The 22,188-nt window shown below is 47.7% G+C and overlaps 7 protein-coding genes across 7 annotated transcripts; 4 read left to right on the forward strand and 3 right to left on the reverse strand.

Moving 5' to 3' along the window:
- Positions 1-115: 115 nt before the first annotated feature.
- On the reverse strand, positions 116-1,487 carry dph1 (2-(3-amino-3-carboxypropyl)histidine synthase; the record flags this gene model as incomplete). The annotated part of the gene is made up of 3 exons (XM_033568124.1): positions 116-924; positions 969-1,274; positions 1,340-1,487. 3 exons carry the CDS (start codon positions 1,485-1,487, stop codon positions 116-118), a joined length of 1,263 nt encoding a protein of 420 aa, XP_033430119.1.
- A 279-nt stretch (positions 1,488-1,766) lies between these two features.
- On the forward strand, positions 1,767-2,891 carry ATNIH1004_003448 (hydroxymethylglutaryl-CoA lyase; the record flags this gene model as incomplete). Its single annotated transcript, XM_033568125.1, has 2 exons — positions 1,767-2,015; positions 2,082-2,891. The coding sequence occupies 2 exons, from the start codon at positions 1,767-1,769 to the stop codon at positions 2,889-2,891; spliced, it is 1,059 nt and encodes a 352-aa protein (XP_033430120.1).
- Positions 2,892-3,396: 505 nt separating this feature from the next.
- On the reverse strand, positions 3,397-3,867 carry FMP21 (succinate dehydrogenase assembly factor 4; the record flags this gene model as incomplete). Its single annotated transcript, XM_033568126.1, has 1 exon — positions 3,397-3,867. The coding sequence occupies one exon, from the start codon at positions 3,865-3,867 to the stop codon at positions 3,397-3,399; it is 471 nt and encodes a 156-aa protein (XP_033430121.1).
- Positions 3,868-4,812: 945 nt separating this feature from the next.
- On the forward strand, positions 4,813-9,455 carry ATNIH1004_003450 (putative lipase; the record flags this gene model as incomplete). The annotated part of the gene is made up of 4 exons (XM_033568127.1): positions 4,813-4,924; positions 5,002-5,746; positions 5,804-6,232; positions 7,274-9,455. The coding sequence occupies 4 exons, from the start codon at positions 4,813-4,815 to the stop codon at positions 9,453-9,455; spliced, it is 3,468 nt and encodes a 1,155-aa protein (XP_033430122.1).
- Positions 9,456-11,620: 2,165 nt separating this feature from the next.
- On the forward strand, positions 11,621-13,135 carry ATNIH1004_003451 (uncharacterized protein; the record flags this gene model as incomplete). The annotated part of the gene is made up of 3 exons (XM_033568128.1): positions 11,621-11,739; positions 11,802-12,923; positions 13,123-13,135. 3 exons carry the CDS (start codon positions 11,621-11,623, stop codon positions 13,133-13,135), a joined length of 1,254 nt encoding a protein of 417 aa, XP_033430123.1.
- Positions 13,136-16,537: 3,402 nt separating this feature from the next.
- Positions 16,538-16,867, reverse strand: ATNIH1004_003452 (uncharacterized protein; the record flags this gene model as incomplete). The annotated part of the gene is made up of 1 exon (XM_033568129.1): positions 16,538-16,867. The coding sequence occupies one exon, from the start codon at positions 16,865-16,867 to the stop codon at positions 16,538-16,540; it is 330 nt and encodes a 109-aa protein (XP_033430124.1).
- Positions 16,868-18,250: 1,383 nt separating this feature from the next.
- Positions 18,251-21,048, forward strand: ATNIH1004_003453 (uncharacterized protein; the record flags this gene model as incomplete). The annotated part of the gene is made up of 2 exons (XM_033568130.1): positions 18,251-19,905; positions 19,992-21,048. 2 exons carry the CDS (start codon positions 18,251-18,253, stop codon positions 21,046-21,048), a joined length of 2,712 nt encoding a protein of 903 aa, XP_033430125.1.
- Between the last annotated feature and the right edge of the window lie 1,140 nt (positions 21,049-22,188).

The raw sequence follows: 22,188 nt of genomic DNA on the forward strand, positions 1-22,188 counted from the left end.
AGCGGTCAATTTCCGTTCGCGACGATTAATAATAATTCTATAGGTCTAGGTATATATGCATTGAACTCTTCCGCATCTTTGAGGTTCACCCTAATGTACAGAGTTCTTGACAACTTTACGCCCTTCCTGACACAGCCTGACTGGGCTTTGTTCTGCCCAACCCTTCCTTCGCGTAGAAGTCCATCGGGTATACACCCTGATTCGAGCTATCCCAGCCTTGCTTCACCCCCAATGCGATCAATGCCTCGTACGGTGTAAGTAAAGGCCGCGGGAATGCATATCCCCAGTCGATGCTCAGACGGGGGCAAGCAATCTGTACCCAGCATTCAACGTCCGACATGGCCGCTAATTTCCCAGGGAAAATCTCGCTAAGCAGCAAATTGACAAACGGAATTCCCCTGTCATTCAGGTAATTCTCGATCATTGACATAGTATTTGGATTACCCTGTCGGCCAAGAGAACCTAGAATGAGGCCCCATTTTTTGGCAGATTTGGCGGCGCCAATTGCGTCTTTACGGAGTGTGTGCATTTCATTGTGATAGTATGTTTCTCGTGAGAGTGTGCGCGAATAAGGATCGTACCGGAAGGCGGGAATAGTAGGGTTGTGGATCATGGCGGATTCGAGGTGGAAGCGGCCGTCGCCGAGGTAGAGGAGAATGTCAACTTCATTCGAAGATAGTTGTGGAGATGTGCAGCCTAGGATCTCGCCTTTCGACAGAGGAGTAATCTGCGGTATAACGACTTTGAAGCCGGCGCGCTCAAGAACAGGCTTGAGGCCGTGCAGAGTGGCGTTGAACTGGATAGTGCCAACAGTTGCGATCGTCTTGCCTGGCTGGAAATTGCGCTCTAGTGTGGCGATCAAATGTGATGTGTCGATGCTAATGTCGACGAAAATATATAGAGTCTTGATTTTGGTAACGTCTACTGGGATAAGGCAACTGTGTGCATAATGGACTAGGAGGTCACACCCAGTGCGCGAGCAGTATAGTCGTCGATGCAACAGGCACCATATGTGACGTCTCCCATGATGAGAGTCTCAATGCCAGGGCAGAACTGGGTCAAGATGTCGGATATCGTGGTTGCAAAGATTAAAAGGCCTTCGGGAAACTGCAGAGCGACTCGTTTCGACCCGGATGATCGTATCCGGTGAATTGTCTTGGGAATTTCGAACGAGTAGTTTTTAGGAAGGAGGTCAATGGCGGCTTGTATATCAGGATCCTCTAGGATTTCCGGAGGGACCTGATTCAGAGTCCTCGGCGTTCTTCTCGGCGTGGCTAACAAGAAAACAATGGTTGTTAATCCATTAACACGATAAATGCATGAAGTATAGTTAGCCAACCTTTTTGAATGCTGGTGGATTCCACATCTCTTTGACTTGACGATACATCTTTCGGTGCCTGGGCATCGGCGGTGCGCCTCCCAACAAATCTCTTCTTAGGTTGACGAAACTGACTGCTCGATGTGTCGTTGGTCGTTGGTACATCCATTTTGGCGAAATGTGGAAGTGAGATGTCGCCCTCGATGTATCTTAAATTGAATTTGAAGCAATTGAAAATGTTCGGCTGACTAAGAAGCCCAGAAGTGGCCGACGTCAGGTGGGGTTACCGAAGCCAACCTTGGTTGGCGGTGTCTTCTCCGCATCGTGTGTTCTATCATCTTCTAGGGAGGAAGTAGCTGGCCTCCGCTCCTGTTTCCTGACTCCAAGAGTTTGCTTGATCTCATATTCCCTTTCCATTGATGCCTTATATTACCCTATTTATAAGATGATGCGTTTCCGTCCTCGACTGGGTTTGTTTTCTGCCCTTCAGGCTGCGCCAGCTCGTCGATTTGCGACGGAGTCGCGGTTAACCACGGATCATGTTCGCATTGTTGAAGTTGGGCCCCGAGACGGCTTGCAGAATGAGAAAAAGTCCATATCGTTAGAGACAAAGCTCAAGCTTATTGAGAAGCTGGCAAAGACTGGTGTGACAACTATTGAAGCTGGTTCCTTCGTGCCTGCGAAATGGGTGCCCCAGGTATGGACAGATCCCTATGTTATCAAAAGTTGATGTCTAATTTTGGATTGCTTTTTGGATCGATAGATGGCAAGCACTGCGGAGATCTGCGAAAACCTCCTTCGAACACCGCCACAATCTCAACACGCTATTGCCTACAACTACCTTGTTCCAAACGTGAAAGGGCTTGAAAACCTTATCAGGATTATGGAAGCCACAGGCACTGCGGCAGAGGCGACTGGATCGCCATCAAAGTCTGATACTTCTACTGAGATATCTCTTTTTGCTGCTGCGACTGAAGCGTTTTCTAAGGCGAATACCAACTGTACCATTGAGGAGTCGCTGGAGCGCATCCGTCCCATTGTGTCACTGGCTAAAACCAAGAACATCCGGGTTCGAGGTTACGTTTCTGTAGCCCTTGGTTGTCCTTATGAGGGGCCCGACGTGTCGCCGTCCAAAGTGGCGGATATCACAGCTACTTTGCTCGAAATGGGAGCGGACGAGGTGTCTGTTGCTGACACTACTGGTATGGGAACTGCCCCACGGACAATGCGACTCCTGCAGACCCTCAAAGGGGCGGGAATCGCTAATAGCGACTTAGCCCTCCATTTCCACGACACATACGGGCAGGCCCTGGTTAATACTATTGTTGGTCTGGAGCATGGAATTCGTATATTCGACAGCAGTGTGGGTGGCCTTGGAGGATGCCCATACTCCAAGGGTGCTACAGGTAATGTGTCGACAGAAGACCTTGTCCATACCATCCATGGTCTAGGGATGCATACAGGCATTAACCTTGAAGAGATGTCGAAGATCGGGGCATGGATTAGCGGGGAGCTAGGCCGGTTTAATGAAAGCAGGGCTGGAAAAGCAACTCTTGCAAGGATCCAAGAGTGAGGCTTGTATTATGAAGGGTTCAGCGACATAGTATAACACCACTTCTCAAATCGAAGTCCCAGGCGTGTTTGCTACCTCCATCTAGAGGCTTTCCTTCCCGATACAGGGTATTCCCACAGTGTATTTCAAACTTTTAATGTGGGTATATTGCAAATAATGGATATCTTGCTAGTATCTGTTCGGTCATGAAACATTAAAGTGAATGCTCTAATCAAATATGTTTAACACTTTCACCAATGATTAACATGAAGTACTGTAAACTGTATACATATACATCGCTCTGAAGTGTAAATACGGTCCGAGTAACACAAGGGAAAGTAGAAAGGGAAAGAGGAAGACAACGGCAGATCATGTTTTAATCAACATGGACAATAGTTAAAATATACATATATATATATATGGCAAAACAGAACAAACGCCAGCTAATGCGAATACCAAATGAAGGGTTCATGGGCTGATCCAGATGCGATGCATTTATAAGGAAAAACATCTGTCATCGGCATTCTTAAAAATCAGTGACCCGTCCTCCATAGCTCCAGTCTCCCCCAGCACCCCATCGGAGCGGTTCATTCTTCGGTCCTCCAACTTCTCCCGTCTTTGGATTTTTTTCGCCCTCAAACTCCGGCTGAATACCAACTCGCACATCGGGGTGCAGCTCCTCTCCCTTCCCCGTTGCTTTGATCTCTGCAGTCTTGGTTTCTGGGGCGGGCTCGGATTCGGAATGAGGTGATTGATTGATTTTAGGCGCCGTTCGCGGGGTGCTGAATGCCCCAGTTGATTTCCTTTGAAGCTCCTCGAAGATCTCTTGCTCCTCCTTCGGGAGGCGCGGAGGAGCTGGACCACGTCCAAATGCGAATGGAGAGTTACCACCTGCAGAATTGCGGAGAGCAGGGTAGCTGGAAAAGGCTCTTGTGGAGAGTCGGAGGGCGTTATTGATGGGATTGGAAACCCGACTGGAAATGAAGGAGAGAGCCATTGTATGTTATGGTAGAAGGAACGACTTCGGGTTGCGAACAAATTATGACAACGTTCTGGGTGATGAAGAGAGTGGAGTGTGGAGTGGCGGAGACAAAATCCCATTTAAAAACCAATACCCAGCCCAATACCGCGATCGTCCCGAAATCTGGCTCTTTCTTTCGTCATCTTTCTCGATGTACGTCAGAGGACAGAACAATTTTATTTTTCATATTAATATTGTTCTTAATTTGTAGTTGAATTATTTTGTAGCTACGTGGAGCTATGAGGTTTTTATCTTTGCGATTTTGCGCCAATTGCTGCTATCAAGGATGTCTGTTCTTACAAGTTGGCATCGTTCCTGCGCTGATTTGCCTCGCCATGGCGCGAATCTAGATATCTAAATATTAAACAGCAGCAAGATAAGTTACGGCCTGGTCTATATGTGATAACAGGAAAGAGCAATGAGATCCGTGACCGAAAAGAGACATCAGCTGAGAACGCTGATTTGGTAAGGACTGGGCACGAATGAAGGGCTTATATAGTGAGTGTTTAACTAGTTCAGACTGTCGTAGCTATCTATGGGATATACAAGAACCGATGCTAGCTTCATCTCGCCACGAAACTGGCTGCTGGCTGTAACTGCAAATATCATTGTTGTGCATTGACCGGTTTGGAATTGAAAAGGACAACTACAGAGTAGTTCAGGCTGCAAGGCATCACGAATATTTGGTCACGGGTCCTACGGATAACTGGTAACCCCCAGGTTTGCCAACAATCCCTTTCCACGGACTACAAGACGTTCTTGCAGCAATAACAACACCCTATAGCAGCAATGTCCTTTAAATCTTATATTACAGCGAATGAGTTGTGATTTCGTGCTTGCCTACTAAAGTTGTAGCATATTGACCTAGGTCCTCTCCCCTGATTTCTTGTGATGCCTAGAGCACCCAACACAGACCCGTCCATGTTACCTCTCCCTGGAGCTCCGTCTTCGTCGTGGGCCCGATTCCGAGAGCGCCTTAGAGTCTTATTTAGTGGTGCTGACCCCAGAGTCTGTGTTGCATTTTGGCTATTTGGTAAGCTGGTTGCTCAGGTGTAGGATAGGAAGCCTCAAGCCACTAACTTGCTGCGTGAACCCGGATTGCGACAATAGGGTTAATTAACAATGTCCTCTATGTCATAATTCTGTCAGCTGCCCTTGATCTAGTCGGTCCCAATGTGCCCAAAGGCGTCGTCCTCCTCGCAGATGTCATTCCCTCGTTTGGAATCAAGCTTATTGCTCCATACTTTATCCATGTGGTGCCATATTCCGTTCGCGTTGTAGTCTTCGCTTTTATTTCCGCAACGGGCATGCTCCTAGTCGCGTTGAGCCCAGGATATGCGGATGGTGGTACAATATCAACCAAAATCGCGGGGATTATCCTGGCCAGCTTGTCCAGTGGAGGGGGGGAATTGAGCTTCCTCGGACTCACACACTTTTATGGTCCATTCAGTCTGGCCGCCTGGGGAAGTGGGACCGGAGCAGCTGGATTGATTGGAGCTGGTACATATGCATTGGCGACTACATTCTTAGGTTTCAGCGTCAATGTTACCCTTTTGGCATGCGCGTGTTTACCAGCAGTGATGATAGTGACCTTTTTCACTATCTTACCGAGATCTCCGATACATCTGTTGACGCCCATGCCGGCTAGATATCGTGCCGCTGGGAACGAAGATGACCCGGCCGAGGACCGTGGGTTTAGCAGCGAGGGTCTAAACACTGCCCACGAAAGCGATGGACTCCTCGATGCTCCTATACACCCAGACTACGACCAAAAAGCGAATGAGTCAACTAACAGCCCTCAATGGGTGACTATCAAGGCAAATTTGCAGCGCGCAAAAGGGCTGTTTTTTCCATTGTAGGTATTTGAAGCGTTGGGGAATTGAATTGAAGGCCTGCTCACAAATTCATATAGCATGCTTCCACTTCTATTAGTCTATGTTGCAGAGTATACGATCAACCAGGGAGTATCCCCGACCCTGCTTTTCCCCCTCGAGGAATCTCCGTTCTCCCATTTCCGCGCTTTCTACCCGGCGTATAATGCGATATACCAGCTTGGGGTATTCATCTCCCGCTCATCCACACCATTTTTCCGCATTCATGATCTATACCTCCCTTCATTTTTGCAAGTTATCAATTTGGCCGTGTTGACTCTACATGCTTTGTTCAATCTCATCCCCAGCGTGTACATCATCTTTGCGATTATGTTCTGGGAGGGTCTCCTCGGTGGGCTCGTTTATGTCAACACATTTGCGGAGATTGGCGACCGTGTTCCAAAGGAAGATCGGGAATTTTCCCTTGGCGCAACCACGGTTAGTGACTCTGCTGGTATTTGCATTGCTGGGTTTGTCAGCATGGCATTCGAGGTTTGGCTATGTGATTGGCAAGATGCACATGGACGGGATTTTTGCCGGCAGCTATAGACTGTTGTGAACAGATATAATATTGTTTACCCATTTATATTCTATACATGGATTTGTTTATTTCAGGTAAAGTAGGCCAGGAAACCCCTATCATGTGATGGACGTCACGGGATGCGGATGTGACCTGCATGTGACGATAAGACTCGACAAAGGCGTCCTCGTTATTGCTTCTAAATTACAAGATTCTGCACGCTATTGGCATTCCAGCCCAATATGCCCCAGATTACTAGAGAGAGTCGTGGCTTTGGGGCCTTCCCAATGACCCATGTCCAATCAGCACCTCTGCAGACGGTGGGGACTTTCACATGCTTGACCCCGTGTCCATCCAGCCAGCCCATCCTTGGAAGACTTCATGGCTGCTTAGAATTCCTCCAACATCCTCGAGTCCTTTACAATTTGCGTACTGCTCTTGGCTCTATAAGTTACTTTCCTTGCTTGACCAACTCATTCCTCGATCTCCGCTTATAGGGACTCATTCCAGGTCTCTTAGCCACATTCCACCTCTTGTCTTTGTACAGATGGCGGACATATAGACGAACGAACCCTGACTTATTTTAGCCTGGTACACAGCTTTCTTTCTTTTTTTTCTTTCTCTCTCTCTCTCTCTCTCTCTCTCTTTTTTTTTTTTTTTTTTTTTTTTTTTTGAATAGTCTGTCAGCGTTGTTGGTTCTTATATTACCCTTATCTTTGGTTGTATATTATACATTTCGCTAGAACATTCAACAAGGGCACATAAGCCAGAACTATTTAGGACCCTGGAGATGATCGGTTAGTATATCTGCATTGAACTGTGGGCCGTTTATTAATAGAATTGCCAGATCACGTATTCGGGAGGCCGTCATCCAAGTTTCGCAAAATCCAGGTCTCCGCGGTTTTTCTATTCTGGTCTTTGTATTTGTTTAGGTTTGTCTTTATCTTCCATGTTGAAGCTCAATCATACAGAGGCTGACAAATTACAATAGAGGCGATAAGCATGGGCCTCCAGTGATCCGTAACTTCTCACGCCGTCTGTCGGGAAGATTGAGCGTCTGGCAAACGACAGTTTTTGTTTTCCTATGGCTATACTTATGTCGGAACTTCGCAAAAATTGTTGGTCTGGAGTGTCCAGAGCCGCTGGCGAATCTGTACTCGCGTTCCTTCTTCCGGGCAACATGGATCACTACCGCTTTGGATGCCGGATTCTGGACAGCCATGAAAATCAAACCCAAGTGGCTGCGGGATATCTCTTCGTTGGTCTTCACAGTGTATTATCTGTTTGCGACAGAGCGCGCGGATGACAAGGTCCGTCGAGTTCGAGCTACCCTAACAGTGGAACACCTGCGGGTATCGTGGAACAAAGGCACTACCCCATATCTATGGGCAATGGCGAGCCTTTTACGTCCGCGACTCACTAGATACCCCCCTCGCGCAATTCGCATTCCGCGTCCTTCACAGTCCTCGTACACTGAGCCGACTAATGCGTGGCTCTACTTTGATGGCCCACTGAGTGCACTACGAGACCAGACTCGCATTATTTTGGATATCCCTGGCGGTGGATATGTCGCCATGAATCCTCGGTCTTTTGAAGACCGATTGCTTGCTTGGGCAGGGAAGACAAAGATTCCAATCTTGAGCCTTGACTATAAAAAAGCACCCGAATACCCATATCCTTATGCTTTAAACGAATGTTATGATGTCTACCACATGATTGTTACAACACGCGGCCGTTGCGTAGGACTTAGTGGACGGACAAGACCACGAATTGTATTGACAGGAGACAGTGCTGGTGGAAACCTTGCTGTTGGTACCACACTGATGGTACTCCAGTCTGGCAGCACAGGCGCGCCTCGCTGGCAAGGCGAAAATAGATTACCACTCCCGTATGGATTGGTTTTAGCCTATCCTGCGCTGAGCATGAAAGTTGAAAGCTGGATGACAGATGAGCAGATGGCATTGATCCAAGACAAAAGCACACGCCGCACGAACCAAGGTGTTTTGCACCAGAAGAATATGGACTATCAGCGATTAACGCCTTTCACGTCTCCCGGCCTCTCTGTCAGCGATATCCCACTTCATACCTCATCTGACCCTGACCTTGAAACGAGTGACATAGTGAAGGATGCTTCTAAAGTACTTGCGGAGGAACTGATGCAGGATACCATAGCATCTCAGGCCATTGAGATGACTGAAAGCCAGCCGAGGCAAATTCGAACCAGATTAGCTGTGTCGTCTATGATCTCATACGTCAATGATCGGATCTTGACGCCCGAAATGATGAGAGCAATGATCATTTTGTACATTGGCCCTCACAACCGGCCTGACTTCAGTACCGATTTCTTGCTGTCGCCTGTTATCGCCCCGGAGGCACTTCTCGCACAGTTCCCTAAGACGTATATAATCACTGGGGAGCGCGATCCACTAGTCGACGACACCGTGATCTTTGCCGGCCGACTACGGCAGGCTAAGCTGCACCAATTCCGAGAACGCCAGGAGCTTGGCTTAGAAAAGTCACGGCGAGCTTTTAACGAAAAGGACCATGTGGAGGTAACATTGTTGCCGGGGATTTCACATGGGTTTCTGCAGATGGCTGGGTTTTTCCCGGACAGCTGGAAACACATTAACCGATGCGCGACGTGGATTCAAGACTTGTTTCAGATAGCCGAGACAAAGAAATCGTCGTCTAGTTTCATCCAATCCTTCTACGACACCACCACAATCTCAGACAAGGCCACGAAAGCAAAGGCCAATGGCGACAGGCCACGCAATCACAAGCGAAGCCTAACAGGCGAATCCTCAGCCGACGAGGATAAACCATTGGAGATGAGCGTCGGCAAGATGACTCCTCTAAACCATGACGTCAACCATTCGGACAACCCACGGACTCATCAATCGCTTAGCAGCTCTGTTCAGCTCGGAAGCCTGTCTAGGGGTCGCGCACCCCGGCCCAGCGGACTCGCTGGAAAACGCCATGGAGCACCGACTGCCCTTGCCATACCTACTACCATGACCGTGCATTCCCCTGAGTGTCTGGAAAGCCCTGTATACGTTCGCAAAAGAGACCGGAGTCTCATCAGTCTTCCCAGTGAAGAGGATTTACTGCATCGTAGAATGACAGGCATAGCAGGGGGACTAATGGGAATCGGTGAAGAGGCAAAAACACCGTAAGCGGTGATGATAACGATAGCATATGAGACCTATGATTTTGCAAGATATGTAGCACAGCGAGAATGACCAATTACCTATGCAAGAGATAGTTGGTATAAGAATAGAACACCAGCATCTGATCTGATAAACATGTGATCGTAGGATCGGAGAGCATGTGACTGTGGGCCTGGCATTTTTATACGGCTGACTAGTTAGTTACGGAGTAGGTGTATGCTGTAAGATTCCATAAGTATGGTTTGTATTTACTATTTCCAGGCATCAACATTCAGTTTACATACGGATTATTCTCTGTTTTTTATAATATCGTGCATACGAATCGACATGCGACATAGTACCCTGCGGTAACTTAATCTATCATGCCTTCCTATTCCAAAAGGGATATAAACAGGTCAAGCAGTCGGTATGCCGTCATTGGACCGATTCAATGCAATGGACCTGGTCAAAAGCTGTATAAAAATCCTACATATTATGTCTAACTGCCTTTATGAATGTCTTAGATTATGGTACGATGTGTTCATGTGACTCTCTCCGGGCATAAAATTACAGCTGTATCCAGAAAGCTGCCTGATGCTCGATGACACTACACTCACAAGTAGCAGTGTCTAAGCAGGGTACCGATAAGATAAATTGAGATGTTTAAGACTTTGAGAATAACCATTGGGTATTGTAAGTGCATACATGCAGACTTTTATCATGCATCGAAACTCACTAGATAATTCCTTAGGTGGACTGGGCTGCTTATCTACCGCAGTACAGGGTAGAATATTCATAGTCCCAAAGTGGCCATGTAGATACTATTTGACCCGCCAGCAGGGTTCTATTTGCCGGTTTGCATTTGACATTATTCATGCTCATGACTTAGGTGCATATATTCCCGATGGCTTATCGTAAAAATTAGTAGGTCATTTAACTATAGGTAGGGTGATAGCATGATTTCACGTGGACTATCCATTGGATACTATGCACTCTGCAGCATTAGGGTTTCCTGTAAGAAAAGAGTGGTTATTAGTTGATGTGCTCTATATGAAGAATGCAACTCGGGTTCCCGATGGTCATCGGCCCGGTTGCCGTATCTGTCCACACAGCCACTGTCGTCCGAATGGTTCTGGTGGGTCGTGAAAATTTCCGACAACTGTGTACAATGGCCCTGTTCTCCGTGAGCATAACTGGATAATAACGGACATAACTAAATTAATGCAGTGATGTTGGACTGAATCAAAAGGGGACAGGATTTTCATGTGATTATCACATGCCAAATAGTGAACTCATGCCATAATAGGCAAAGCGCTTCTCGCAACCGTCAAATTAGCTACCGATTTAAGCTGCAGCCCTATTCGCTCGTGTCTGATGATATCGGGATGGTGATGAAAATATCATTCCACTCACCGACCGGGCCGACGCCCTTTCTTTGGAATCTTCCTGATGGCCGTGAGCTGTCAGCTGGCAGTTTCTGTATTCTCGTTCATTGGAGCATTCTGTTCTGATTCCGACGTCATCTCCCAAGAATTCCAATGCGTTGTTAGCGCTTGAGCCTCGGCAACCCGATACCATCCGATAACTGGTTATAGTAGTGCTCCGTGGTAGTACGTAGTTGGGTAGCCTGATGCCATATCAACAAGCGGATAGAATCCGCAATGGGCTTGCCTCCGGTCCATGGTACGGAGAAAACCGACGTATCCACCAGGCATTTTCAGGGTGAACTTTCACTATTTACAAATGCCAATAGACAGCGATCCAGTTTTTTGCAGAATGCGGCTCTTGGCAGGGCGATTTTCTCACAAGGCCGTGGAATTTTCTCGGGCTTGTTTGGTGAATATTGTTTACTATTGGATAATGGCTCTATTTGCAGTGACTCAGGTGGATAGATATGGTTGATGGTGTAGATTGGTGGCCAGGTTGTGAATGATGAAATAGTCCCAGAATTTTTTTTTTTTTTTTTTTTTTTTTTCATTTGTTTTTAATAATATTATATCAGAAGCTGCTGGTCTCATCTATATTCAGTACCTTTCAGTGGTACCCTGTTTCTGTATCTTGTTGATATTTTTTACTCCCCATTAGTCTCCTATATCACCGAGCTTTTATACTTGTCTCCTCTGTCTGCCTCTGTCTCCACAATAGAAAGACACATTAAGAAGGTATTCTGTTGAAGGGCGAAGTGGTAAACCATGTTTCAAGAGGCCAGTTCCTCTGATTTCGAGAAGGCATTGAAGCCGCCTGTGAAGCATGTCGACTTTGATGGCCCCGAAGACCCTTTGAACCCACTGAATTGGCCCTTGAAGAAAAGGTTTTTTGAATACTGTGTTCGACGCACTTGAAGTTGATGGCTAACCATTCAATGTCATTTAGAGCATACATATGTGCCATCCTAGGCTTCAGCACAATGGTCGTTGCGTTCGGTAGTAGCATATTCTCCCCTGCTATTCCTGCTTTGACGTATATCTATGGAATCAGTAGAGAAGTTTGCACTTTGGGCATTTCCTTATATGTATTTGGATTTGCTTTTGGTCCTTTGGTTTTTGGTCCCTTCTCAGAACTTAAGGGCAGATACTTCCCGCTTCTTATCTCCATGTTCGGTTTCACGGTCTTCTCGTTTGCAACAGCCGTCTCGAAAGATGTCCAGTCATTATTCATTCTTCGATTCTTTACGGGCTTCTTTGGGTCTGGTCCTCTTACACTGGCCGGGCCAGCATTCGCAGATATGTTCTCCCCTCAGCAGCGGGGTGTTCCCATTGTCATGTTCTGTTTGATGGTTTTCATTGGACCCCTAGCTGCACCATTCATTGGGGGTTTTATTGTTATGAATAACTCCTTGGGCTGGCGGTGGACGGCATACATTCCCGGGATTCTGGGGGGAATCGTTCTGATTCTCTTGCTGCTCTTCGTCGAAGAGACCTATCAGCCAGCGATTCTCACTAAGAAAGCAGACAGATTGCGTCGGGAGACGGGAGACTGGTCGCTACATTCGAAACAGGAAGAGATGCATGTCGACGTGCACACCATCGTGACAGAGTATTTAAGTCTGCCCCTGAAGATGTTAGTTCAAGATCCAATTACTCTCTGCATGTGCACGTTCGGTGCATTCGTGTATGGACTCCTGTACCTCTTCTTGACAGCCTACCCGATGGTGTTCCAGCTCGTCCATAGAATGAATCTTGGAGTGGGTGGCCTTCCTTACATCGGTGTGATTATTGGACAGCTCTTTGGCGCGGTAGCCATTGCCGCCACGCAGCCTTGGGTCCTGCACAAGATGAAAATGAACGGAGGTATCATGATGCCTGAATGGCGACTCCCTGTTGCTATTCCAGGAGCAGTTGCATTCTCTGGTGGTTTATTCTGGTTAGGATGGACAGGGTACAAGTCCAGTATCCACTGGATCGTGCCAACATTATCTGGGTTGTTGACAGGATTTGGACTGTTGACGATGTTCCTGCCTTCGTTGGCTTATCTGGTTGAAGCTAGAGATGACAGGTGAGTCTATTGAAGTTATCTCTCTCTGGAACAGAAGACTGACCGAAACAGAGCTGCATCAGCAGTGGCTGCACACACGTTTCTACGGTCGGCAGCTGGAGGTGCATTCCCTCTTTTCGCAAAGCAAATGGTACCTATCCAACTGGAAGAACCCACAGATTATTGGCATTTTGGAAGAGCTAACATTTAATGATTGTAGTTCGATGGCCTAGGAGTGGAATGGGCATGCACATTGCTTGGTTGTGTCGCTGCACTTTTCATTCCTGTCCCGGTACTCCTATACATATACGGGGCCCGAATTCGGACCAAAGGTCGAATGACGGTTTAACTCAGTAACTGAATTAAACCACGGATCTTTTATCGACTTTCTCTATGCCATTCATACCCGGTTTTTTTGATACTCAATTCCCCAATAGACTTTATAATATTAATCATTATGTCCATCTTCCATACCAGTATAGATATTTGCGTATTTGGAATTGAAATCTGTCTTAGCTGCGACTATATCATAATATATTATTTCGCATCAGCCTGTGAGGGGCTTCTGTTCTTAATAGATGGTAAGTAGGTGCCAGGAAGGTTCTTTGGAGGAAGTTCTCTCCTAACCGGCATCCATGTATGTAAGCCTCTTCCTTAGTCGTGGCTACGTGGTGGACTGAAACACAGTTATTCTCACGACCTGTCAAACAATATAAATGAAAGAAGATATTAATTCTGATAAAAATTCAAATGCTCCTGACAGGTTGATGATGATTGATATCTCTTGGGCTGCGGACACCCACAATTTGTATTCTGTGCTTGCGGCTATTGTTCCCCTCCAAGCTAGGTTGCTTCCTTTCTCTTACTTAGCTTATTATGTTGCACAAGGCCATGAATGTTCCCATACTTTAACTCTCGTATCACGTTGGTCCCCTGAGCCGTCCGACCTCGTGCCTGAGCCCTCGTTCTTTCCGATATCCTCACTTCTACAAGGTCTGATCCACACGGAGTTAGCTGCCTGTCAATCACTTAGGAAACTAGTCTGGTTCCCAGATACTAGTGTGGCTTGATATACCTAATATGGTTGCCTCTGCAGAATCTAATGCGCTCAACAATGCTCTGTTATTTAAGGTCAAGGAATACACTTCATATCCATGGTTGCTGTTCAGGGACCATCTGCCGTGTAACACCATACCTCATATTGCCCAAGTGTCTGCTCCCTGAGGATGTGCTCTGATGCTGGGAGAAATGGTGTATTGAGCGCATCTCGTCAATATTTTACCAGTCTATGATGTTCTTGAGAGTCTTTCCCCACGTTCTCAAATTAATGGCATATTTGATCTCTCTCATATTTTGATCGATGATTGAATAGTTATGTATTTTCTAGCGAACTTGCAATAAAAGGGATTATCTTATGCTTTCATTTTAGAGGTTATAAGAGAATATGTGGAACCTGTTGGACGATGTAGTTGACCCAGTGCCTACCTCGCCTACAGTGCACGGCCGATTTCGGACAAAACTCGAAAAAACTAGCACGCTAGATAATCTATATATCGAGCCTTGGCCAAATCTCAACGCTAAGACGCTTCCGTGACTTCTTCTGATTCGATCCATGGACACAGGAGCTGTTCGGTGAAAACCCATTGAAGTCTTCCATGCTATTTTCATTCCTCGATCTAGGTTGAATCGTGCATTCAGTCTCATAGGTGACCTCAGCCAGAAAAGCTATCTTTTGTACAACGATGGAACACACTTGTCCCGAAACCTATCACAATTCTTGTCACGAGGGTAGATGCTTCCATGCTTGAACTGGCAGGAACAGTTGCAACAGTTTTAGATGGTAGCATTCTTTTGAACACCCCGCCTGATTTAAGCCCGGTGCATCATAAGACAAATTGCCTGTTATTTGAGACTGTTTGTGTCCTCAAAGTGACAAAATCCAGGAGTTCGAAAAAGATCAAGAGAATACTGTTCAGCACGCGAATACTTTTAGGAGGTCAGCGATCTACTCCACAGCAAACAAAGCGGAGTATGAGACACATAGACGACGCCTATCGACGGGACTTCAGATTCGATATGAGGGCATTCCTTGTTTACCAAGGACATTGCGTCGAACACTATGTCGGATCCTTGCACTTGCGGAGTGGGTCACACTGAGGTTAATTGGACCGGAGAAGGATGGTGGCCGCATCCGTTTTCTACAATTGGAGCGATGATAAGCACTGGGCATGGAAATAAATAATTGGTAGCTACCGTACTAACGTATAAACCGGTGGTTTGTTTAAACACGATTTGATAAGAGGCATTTGTGCCTACCTTATAGCGGAAGATGTGATACGGAACCAAGGAGATGGGGGATATTTAACTCTGGAATTGAGTCGATAGGTCAATATGTATGGGTCAAGCCACCTCTGCCACGATGTAAGGGTAATTCGATCGGAATGGATGAATGCACTATGGTTGCATTGTACATAAAGCATGCTTTTGGCGGTAGTAGTAGTAAATTTGCAGTTTATTTTTTGACAGAGCGCGGTCTACAGGGGTGTAACGTACTCCGGGGAGAGCTACTATGTAGGATTCAATGCTTTTTTTTATTAAAGGAGATATGGTAATTATCCGAGCGGTCTCACAGTGATACCAAAACAACAGCTAGCGAGCGAGCTATAGTTACAGTACAACATTGCGGTCCCTGGCAAGCGATCGGCAATTCCTGTCAGGAAAGTGGGGATTTTCATTCCGATCGCCATTCTGGTTTTTCCACTCAATAGTATGAAGGCATACTATTTCAAAGCTAGTCAATATAGGATTCAGGGAGCAAGGTGGACACCGAAATAAACGCCTACATGGACCGGGATCAGTATAAGGACCGCAGTCCCATAACCGGATGGATCCCAATCACGCTTTAAAAGACCAGGGAGGTTAATCAATCCCTGGCGTAGGCAAAGTGATGACCACATGACACGTCGCTGCGCATGCCAACCCCCCTAGGCATGTTGAAGATTCTGCGCCCAACAAGAGAGACATTATTAGGTCGACAGTGACTTATTGGCTTCACTGGGCATCGGGACCTAAATCTCTTGATAATTGCTACCTATGGAGTACAGTCTGCTGCATACAAAGGAAGGATGGATGGACGATGAAAGAGGGGTTTGAGTCTTGTCTTTTGGTTGCTGGATTGGCTTATCCTTTCTCCATCCATGATTGATTCCCACCGGATGCCAGGATCCACCATCTTTCCCCGCTGCCACAGCGGCCCCATCGTCCCGGCCACTGCTTTCAACTACGCTACAGCTTCTGTCGTCGTTAATCAACCGAACTAGCACCTCTGCATCCCATTGATTGGTTCATCCAATTTTCAGTTCTCAGTTTTTTTCTCTTTTTTATTTTTTTTTCTGTTCCAATAATTTCTCTAACTAGACAATTGGGCGTATCGCAAGTCTGTCGTTTCCCCTTCTCCATCTCTCACCGTTTCCTCTCGGCCATCTATCTTTTTTTGTTTTTGTTTTTATTTTCCTTTTCACTCTCCACACACTTCCACCATTACGTGATAATCGCAAATTGATCTTCCGAACTTTTGTTTCGATCGATCTTGTCATAATTTCTAGCAGTATTCCTGTTATTACTATAGTTTATTTCTACATCGTGGCGTCTGGGTAACTATTGAACAGAGCTGCCACTGCTTGCACGTCGTCAATTATCTTCCACCGCCATTTCATGCCCTTTTCCTCTGAAGTCCGAACAAACTCACCAAATTCTATGCTGGAATCGTCTACCAATACTCGAAAAGTCCTCCCTGATAATGATGATGGATTTCCAGAAATATCCATCTCATCCCGTGTATCATTCTTATCCCCGATTCCTGGGTCCTTCGCACGACCCTCATATTGTTCCGCAGCCGCCTCGTCCATATGGACAACCACCGCCGGCGCCGGCGCCTCCTCCAGCTCACGCCCCTTTTGATCCATATAGTCGAGGCGAAGGCGAAGTGTCTCGAATGACTGCGCTATATCACCACCCTACTCCTCAGTCGAATCCAGCTGCTTCTACTTCATATGCCCACCAGACTGTCCATGCACCCTTCCGGACAGAGAACAATGAATATCACGTATCACAGATGAATCACGGTGTGCTGAAACAGGGCAACGAGGCGGAGATAAACGAGTCTAATAATCGTCGCTACTATAACAATAGTCTTAATCTTAACCAACACAATCATCAAAATTCTCGCATCGTGTACCTTGAAGGTAGGGTTTGAATCTTCTTCTGCTTCTTCTTATTCTTTCCTGATATGACTTTTCTTGTCTTCCTTTCTTCTTTTGCATGTTCTGGATTGTTGCTTCTGGTTCTGTTGTGCCCAGTTTCGCTGCTGTCTTTGGGAGATCGCGCGGGTAAGTTGTTGATCTAGGATTGTCGCGTCGCGATAGGGAATGAGGTAAGACAACACCAACGGAGAAATCAAGGGCAGAGATTTACTAGCCTTTGGAAACTTTTCCTATGTTAGAATCTACCCCGGAAGCAACCTACATTTTCAACAAGGAGTGTGCCTTTTGCATCAAGCGACCCAAACTTTGTGCTCAGTGATCGACGGCCAATCACGGGTCTTGCACCGGCCGCGTCTGTGGCGCCCGATCGACTTTCCAGCCCAAGCGGCCTCGGGAGATCTAGGCCTGTCCTGGACTAGGGAACTGTCTCAAGGCACCCTTTCCTGAACAGGGCTAGTGTCGGACGAAGCTCTTTCAGGCCCAGAGTCACGGGTTCTGCCCTGGTCAGGCGCGGGACTTCTTTGCATGCATCAGCGTTATATCGCCTCTCCTTTCCTACCGTCTCCTACCTCCTATTTCTGTCCCCTTCTATCTCAGGATAAACTTTTTATTCATCCCTGTAATATTTTATAATTGTTATTCTGTATGCGACATGAACCCTCCACCGTCGCATGACCCGACTCGTCGAAGATCTTTGGGCAGCAGCGGCAGTCCAGTCTTTCCTGGTGAGTGCCAGGCGTTCGTCGCTGGGTCCTGGCGCGCGCTTCCACCCAACGTGAATTGGATGAATGGGCCACAACTATGCAGCAACACGCAGGACGCTCTATCTTACTGTTTTGTGCTGCATAAATTTGCCGGCAACTCAATCTTACCATTTTTCTTTCTTTCTTTCTTTCTTTCTTTTTTTTTTTTTTTTTTTTTTTTTTTTTTTTTTTTTTTTTTTTTTTTGGCTATATCTGTTCTCCTTCATTTCTGTTGTTTCAATTTTTATCTGATGCCACTGTTCCATGTAATCCACTAACCGCGCACTCTCTCCGATCAGGTCCTCAAGAACAGTCCTCCGCACAGCCCTTAGGCAATCGCCGGATGCCTCCTCCGTCTCCGCCGCAACATTACCCATCACGAGGTCAATCAGGAAATACTGCTTCCCACTCAACTCCCTTCATGTCGCGTGAGCCTCCCAGCAACCCGGCTCATCATCGTCCTGGGAGCAGCATGTCGATATCTTCCATGCTAGGCTCGGACGCTGACCGACCTGCTCGGGATGTAGGCTCATCGTCTATCTTTTCTCGACTTCCAGTATCCTCCTCTCCATTTGGAAGCGCGCCTGCCCCATCGGCACCAAATGCAATATCTCCGCCCGCCGCCCTAGCAAAACCCTCACCACTCGAATACGCGCCCTTCCGGCGATCCCAGACACCTGAGAAGTCTTTCTCGAAGCCTCAGCCGGGACGGACGTACCGCTCGAGTTCTGGTGGAATTCCCCAAGGCCCTGCTACTGAACAAGCCAAGTTCGGGGGGCTCTCTCGGGTACCATCGGCGTCTCAATATCCGGAAAAGCCAAATACTTCGCAACCGTCACCGCAAGTCTCTTCCGCAGACGCTGCTTATGGTGAATCCCGTCGATTAAGCTTCAGTGCGCCTGCCCCACGCCCAAACAGCCAACCACAACATCTTGATGCTCCTGCACGACCTACAGGATATAGCCCACTTACGCGCACCAGCACAATACCTGGAGATAGTTCGTTCGGTACAGCACACCAACGCGCTGCGTCGTACATAAACCATGATCGACAGCAGCACGGCCGATACGGAGGGTTGTATGGAGAGCTTCATCAGGAGGAACAGGCTCATCGGGACCGTGAGAGGGCTATCACACATGAAGCTGATTCTAAAATGGCCGCGGGGTCGGCACGTTATAGTTCAAACTATGGAGACCGTGAACCAGCAACAGCTCGCCATCCAGGTATGTCTCCATGGGATGTAGGTCGCTCTCAACCTCCCTCGCCGGAATCAAAACGATTTCCTGCCAACGAATCTGGATCGGGTTTTGGTTTTGGTGCGATTCAGAATTATACCAAGTCCTTAGGATCCCAAGTTGGAGGCCCGCGCCCGCCTCCGTTGTCAATCCAAACCCGTCAAGATCAACCTACCCCGCCTCCTCATGAGCAACAGTCTTACCTGAATAAACTTCAAACCGAATCCCGCATGTTTGCTTCAGCCCCATCAGCAGGCCCTTCATCTCTGGTCCACTCGGCTCTATCTGATGATCAGCGACGGAAAGGAAGTGATGAGTTGCTTCATCACCGAACCCTGCTAGGAGTGGGTCTTGATGCTAAACGAGGAGGGCGCGCATCGCCTCTGCCGCAAGCTGTACAGGGTGTCCAGGCACAAATTCTCGGGCCTGCAGGAGAGGCTGGTATTAAAAGCGAGCTAGGGCGTATTTTCTCTGGTATTGGAAGTGGTGTCGGCGGTGTTACCGCTACAACGACCGGCAGTGGACCTTCGACTCCGATGGCTGCTAGCCCTTTCAAGCGTGATAGCATTGCCGGGCGGTCGGCAAATAGCGAAGCAACTACGGATGACCCCAAGATCGCTCGTCCTTCGTCCACAAATGGGAAAAGACTAGGAAAGTCTCGGGATGAAGATGGTCGAGTGGAAAGTGAAGTTGGCGATCTGCGTGCCGGAGCCTCTGCGCGTGGTGGCCGACGGAGTCGGCATATGCACCATCACCATCACCAGTATGTTTCCGGGTATTGTTCTTGTCTCTACTTGTTGCTTATTTTTTTTTTCTACACCATGGGGTTATTACTAATGCACAATGTAGCCACCATCACCACCGCCACAAGCCGGAAGAGGATGCTACCACGGCCCTTGGAGGGTCGCATCGCCCACTCTCGTCGATGAATTACCTCCATCGTACGTCAACTCCAGCGGAGGGCGCTCCTGGTTCTGGACCTCCCTTAGCACATCATCATCACCACCATCATCACCATCACCATCACCATGCACCCCGTCCATCAGCCCCTCTTACTACTGCTACGAGTGTGACTCCGATGCGCGAGCCTCGCACCATGGTCAACATTGAGCCGGTTTTGTCGAGCGTCGCCCATCTACCACGACATCACCTCGGATCGACTCTGTATGCCCCCCGGATCGATGTTCCTACGGAGAAGGCTACCTTAGAGAGTGCCAAGTTCGGATACACTACAACGCCGCTTCCCCTTCCACGTTTTGAGGGGAAGGAGAATTGTACATTCACCGTCCGGGTGCCTCGCTTCCGTATCGACCCCGCCCATCGTGAAGAAATTTGCGCTCGACGTGCTCTGTGGGGTACTGGTGTATATACAGATGACTCGGACCCGGTTGCGGCGGCTATCCACTCAGGATTCTTTCGCGGTGCATGGGGTGAAGATGTAGATGTTGAGATGCTTGACTTGGAGATCAAGGACTCCTATCAACATGCCCCTAAGACTGCGCAGGATGCTGGCCTTCCAGAAGGAGATCGACCTCGGTGCCCTCCACCGCCGCCTTCTGAGAAGGACCTGCACATTACTTTATTGGTTCTGCCCCGACTGGAACGATACGATTCCAGCGTGCTATTTGGTATCAAGTCTCGATCCTGGGAAGGGTCGCACGATGGGATGAGCTTCAAAGTGCTGCGTGTAGAATGGGTAGATGAGGGCGTGGGCCGTGGCGAGGAACGAGGCGGGGAAGCGCGAAGGAAGCGACTACGCAATCTGATGAGGAGTGGGCGCATCTGTACTGGACCAGGTGTAATCAAAATCGAGCAGCTCCGTAATGGCCAGATTCCTCGACGGAATACCAAGCCGATAGAAGAGCAGGAGCAGCAGCCCTCTCCAGCGGTACAGACAGTGTCATAGTCGCGTGGCCATCACACCTCTCTCTTTTTTTTTATTATTTTCTTTTTTTTGTATTTTGGTTTGGGAAATGCTTGTGCGCGTGTATTTTCAACGTTGATTACTCATTTGTTGTTTTCATGCTTTGCCTATTTTCTACAGATTGGATTCTCGGAGTTAGATCTGTTTTAGTCCTGGTGTATCGTTGTTACTAGCGAGGCGTGGAGCTGACATTTCTTAATTAATCGAAGTGACCATGACGTCACACTTTCACAACTGTACAACGCATGTTTTCTACCTATAGTTGGTGAAATTAAGCTTCATATGACTGTCCTATGGTGGCAGATGACAGGCACGGGCTAGCGGGACGGGTGAAGGGAAACACGCCATCAATCAGATAAGAAGCAATAACTTCCCTAGGCGAACATCCTTGTCCATGCCCAGCTTTCCGAGGGAAATCCTGCATCATAGTGACTTTAACCGGAGGAGGGCGATGTCCTTCAATACATGGAGGAGTGAGTTATTTACTGTACCGTACATGACTATGTATGCCTCTGGCAGAAGGGAATAGAGACTTGTCTCTACTCCGGAGTACAGCTCTGCCCCGCAAAGCGGAAAGAAAGTTATGCTGTCCTCAACGAAGGATCAAGAAATGGGCCGTTGATGGTAAGGGGCTCAATAAAGCATGATGCAGTCCATGTGGCTCTCTAAGGGTCTATGATATCATCCTTTGAGTGCAATCGGAGTGGATCCCAAGACATTAATCTCATATGTGCTCGCCATTCTCCTATTTCACCGTAACGGGCCGAGGCCCAAAGAAGGCAACATCTGGGGAGGTAAAAAAAACAACAGTGCGGCCGATTACAACGGTACTTCACTGTACCAGTATTTCACCCATGCTATGCGGAGAACTCCGCCCGGGGGATCCAAACTAACGGTATCGTGACCATACCAGCCCATCCACTAATCGGCTAGGTCGTCTTCCCTCCAGCCGAGGTTCGTCTGCGCTCCTGTTTCTCGGGCTTCTTTTTTCTTCTCCCTTTCCTCTATTTACTCCCTCTTCGGTCTACACTTTTATGCTCTAGTTCCCCAAACCATTCGCCTCCTGTCCTCTTCCATCCTACCTTTCCTCCCCGGTTACCTGTCACACTCGAGAGGGATGTT

Source organism: Aspergillus tanneri (genome assembly GCF_003426965.1).
Source record: "Aspergillus tanneri strain NIH1004 chromosome Unknown AapTan_1_pilon_pilon_pilon, whole genome shotgun sequence".
Taxonomy (NCBI): domain Eukaryota; kingdom Fungi; phylum Ascomycota; class Eurotiomycetes; order Eurotiales; family Aspergillaceae; genus Aspergillus; species Aspergillus tanneri.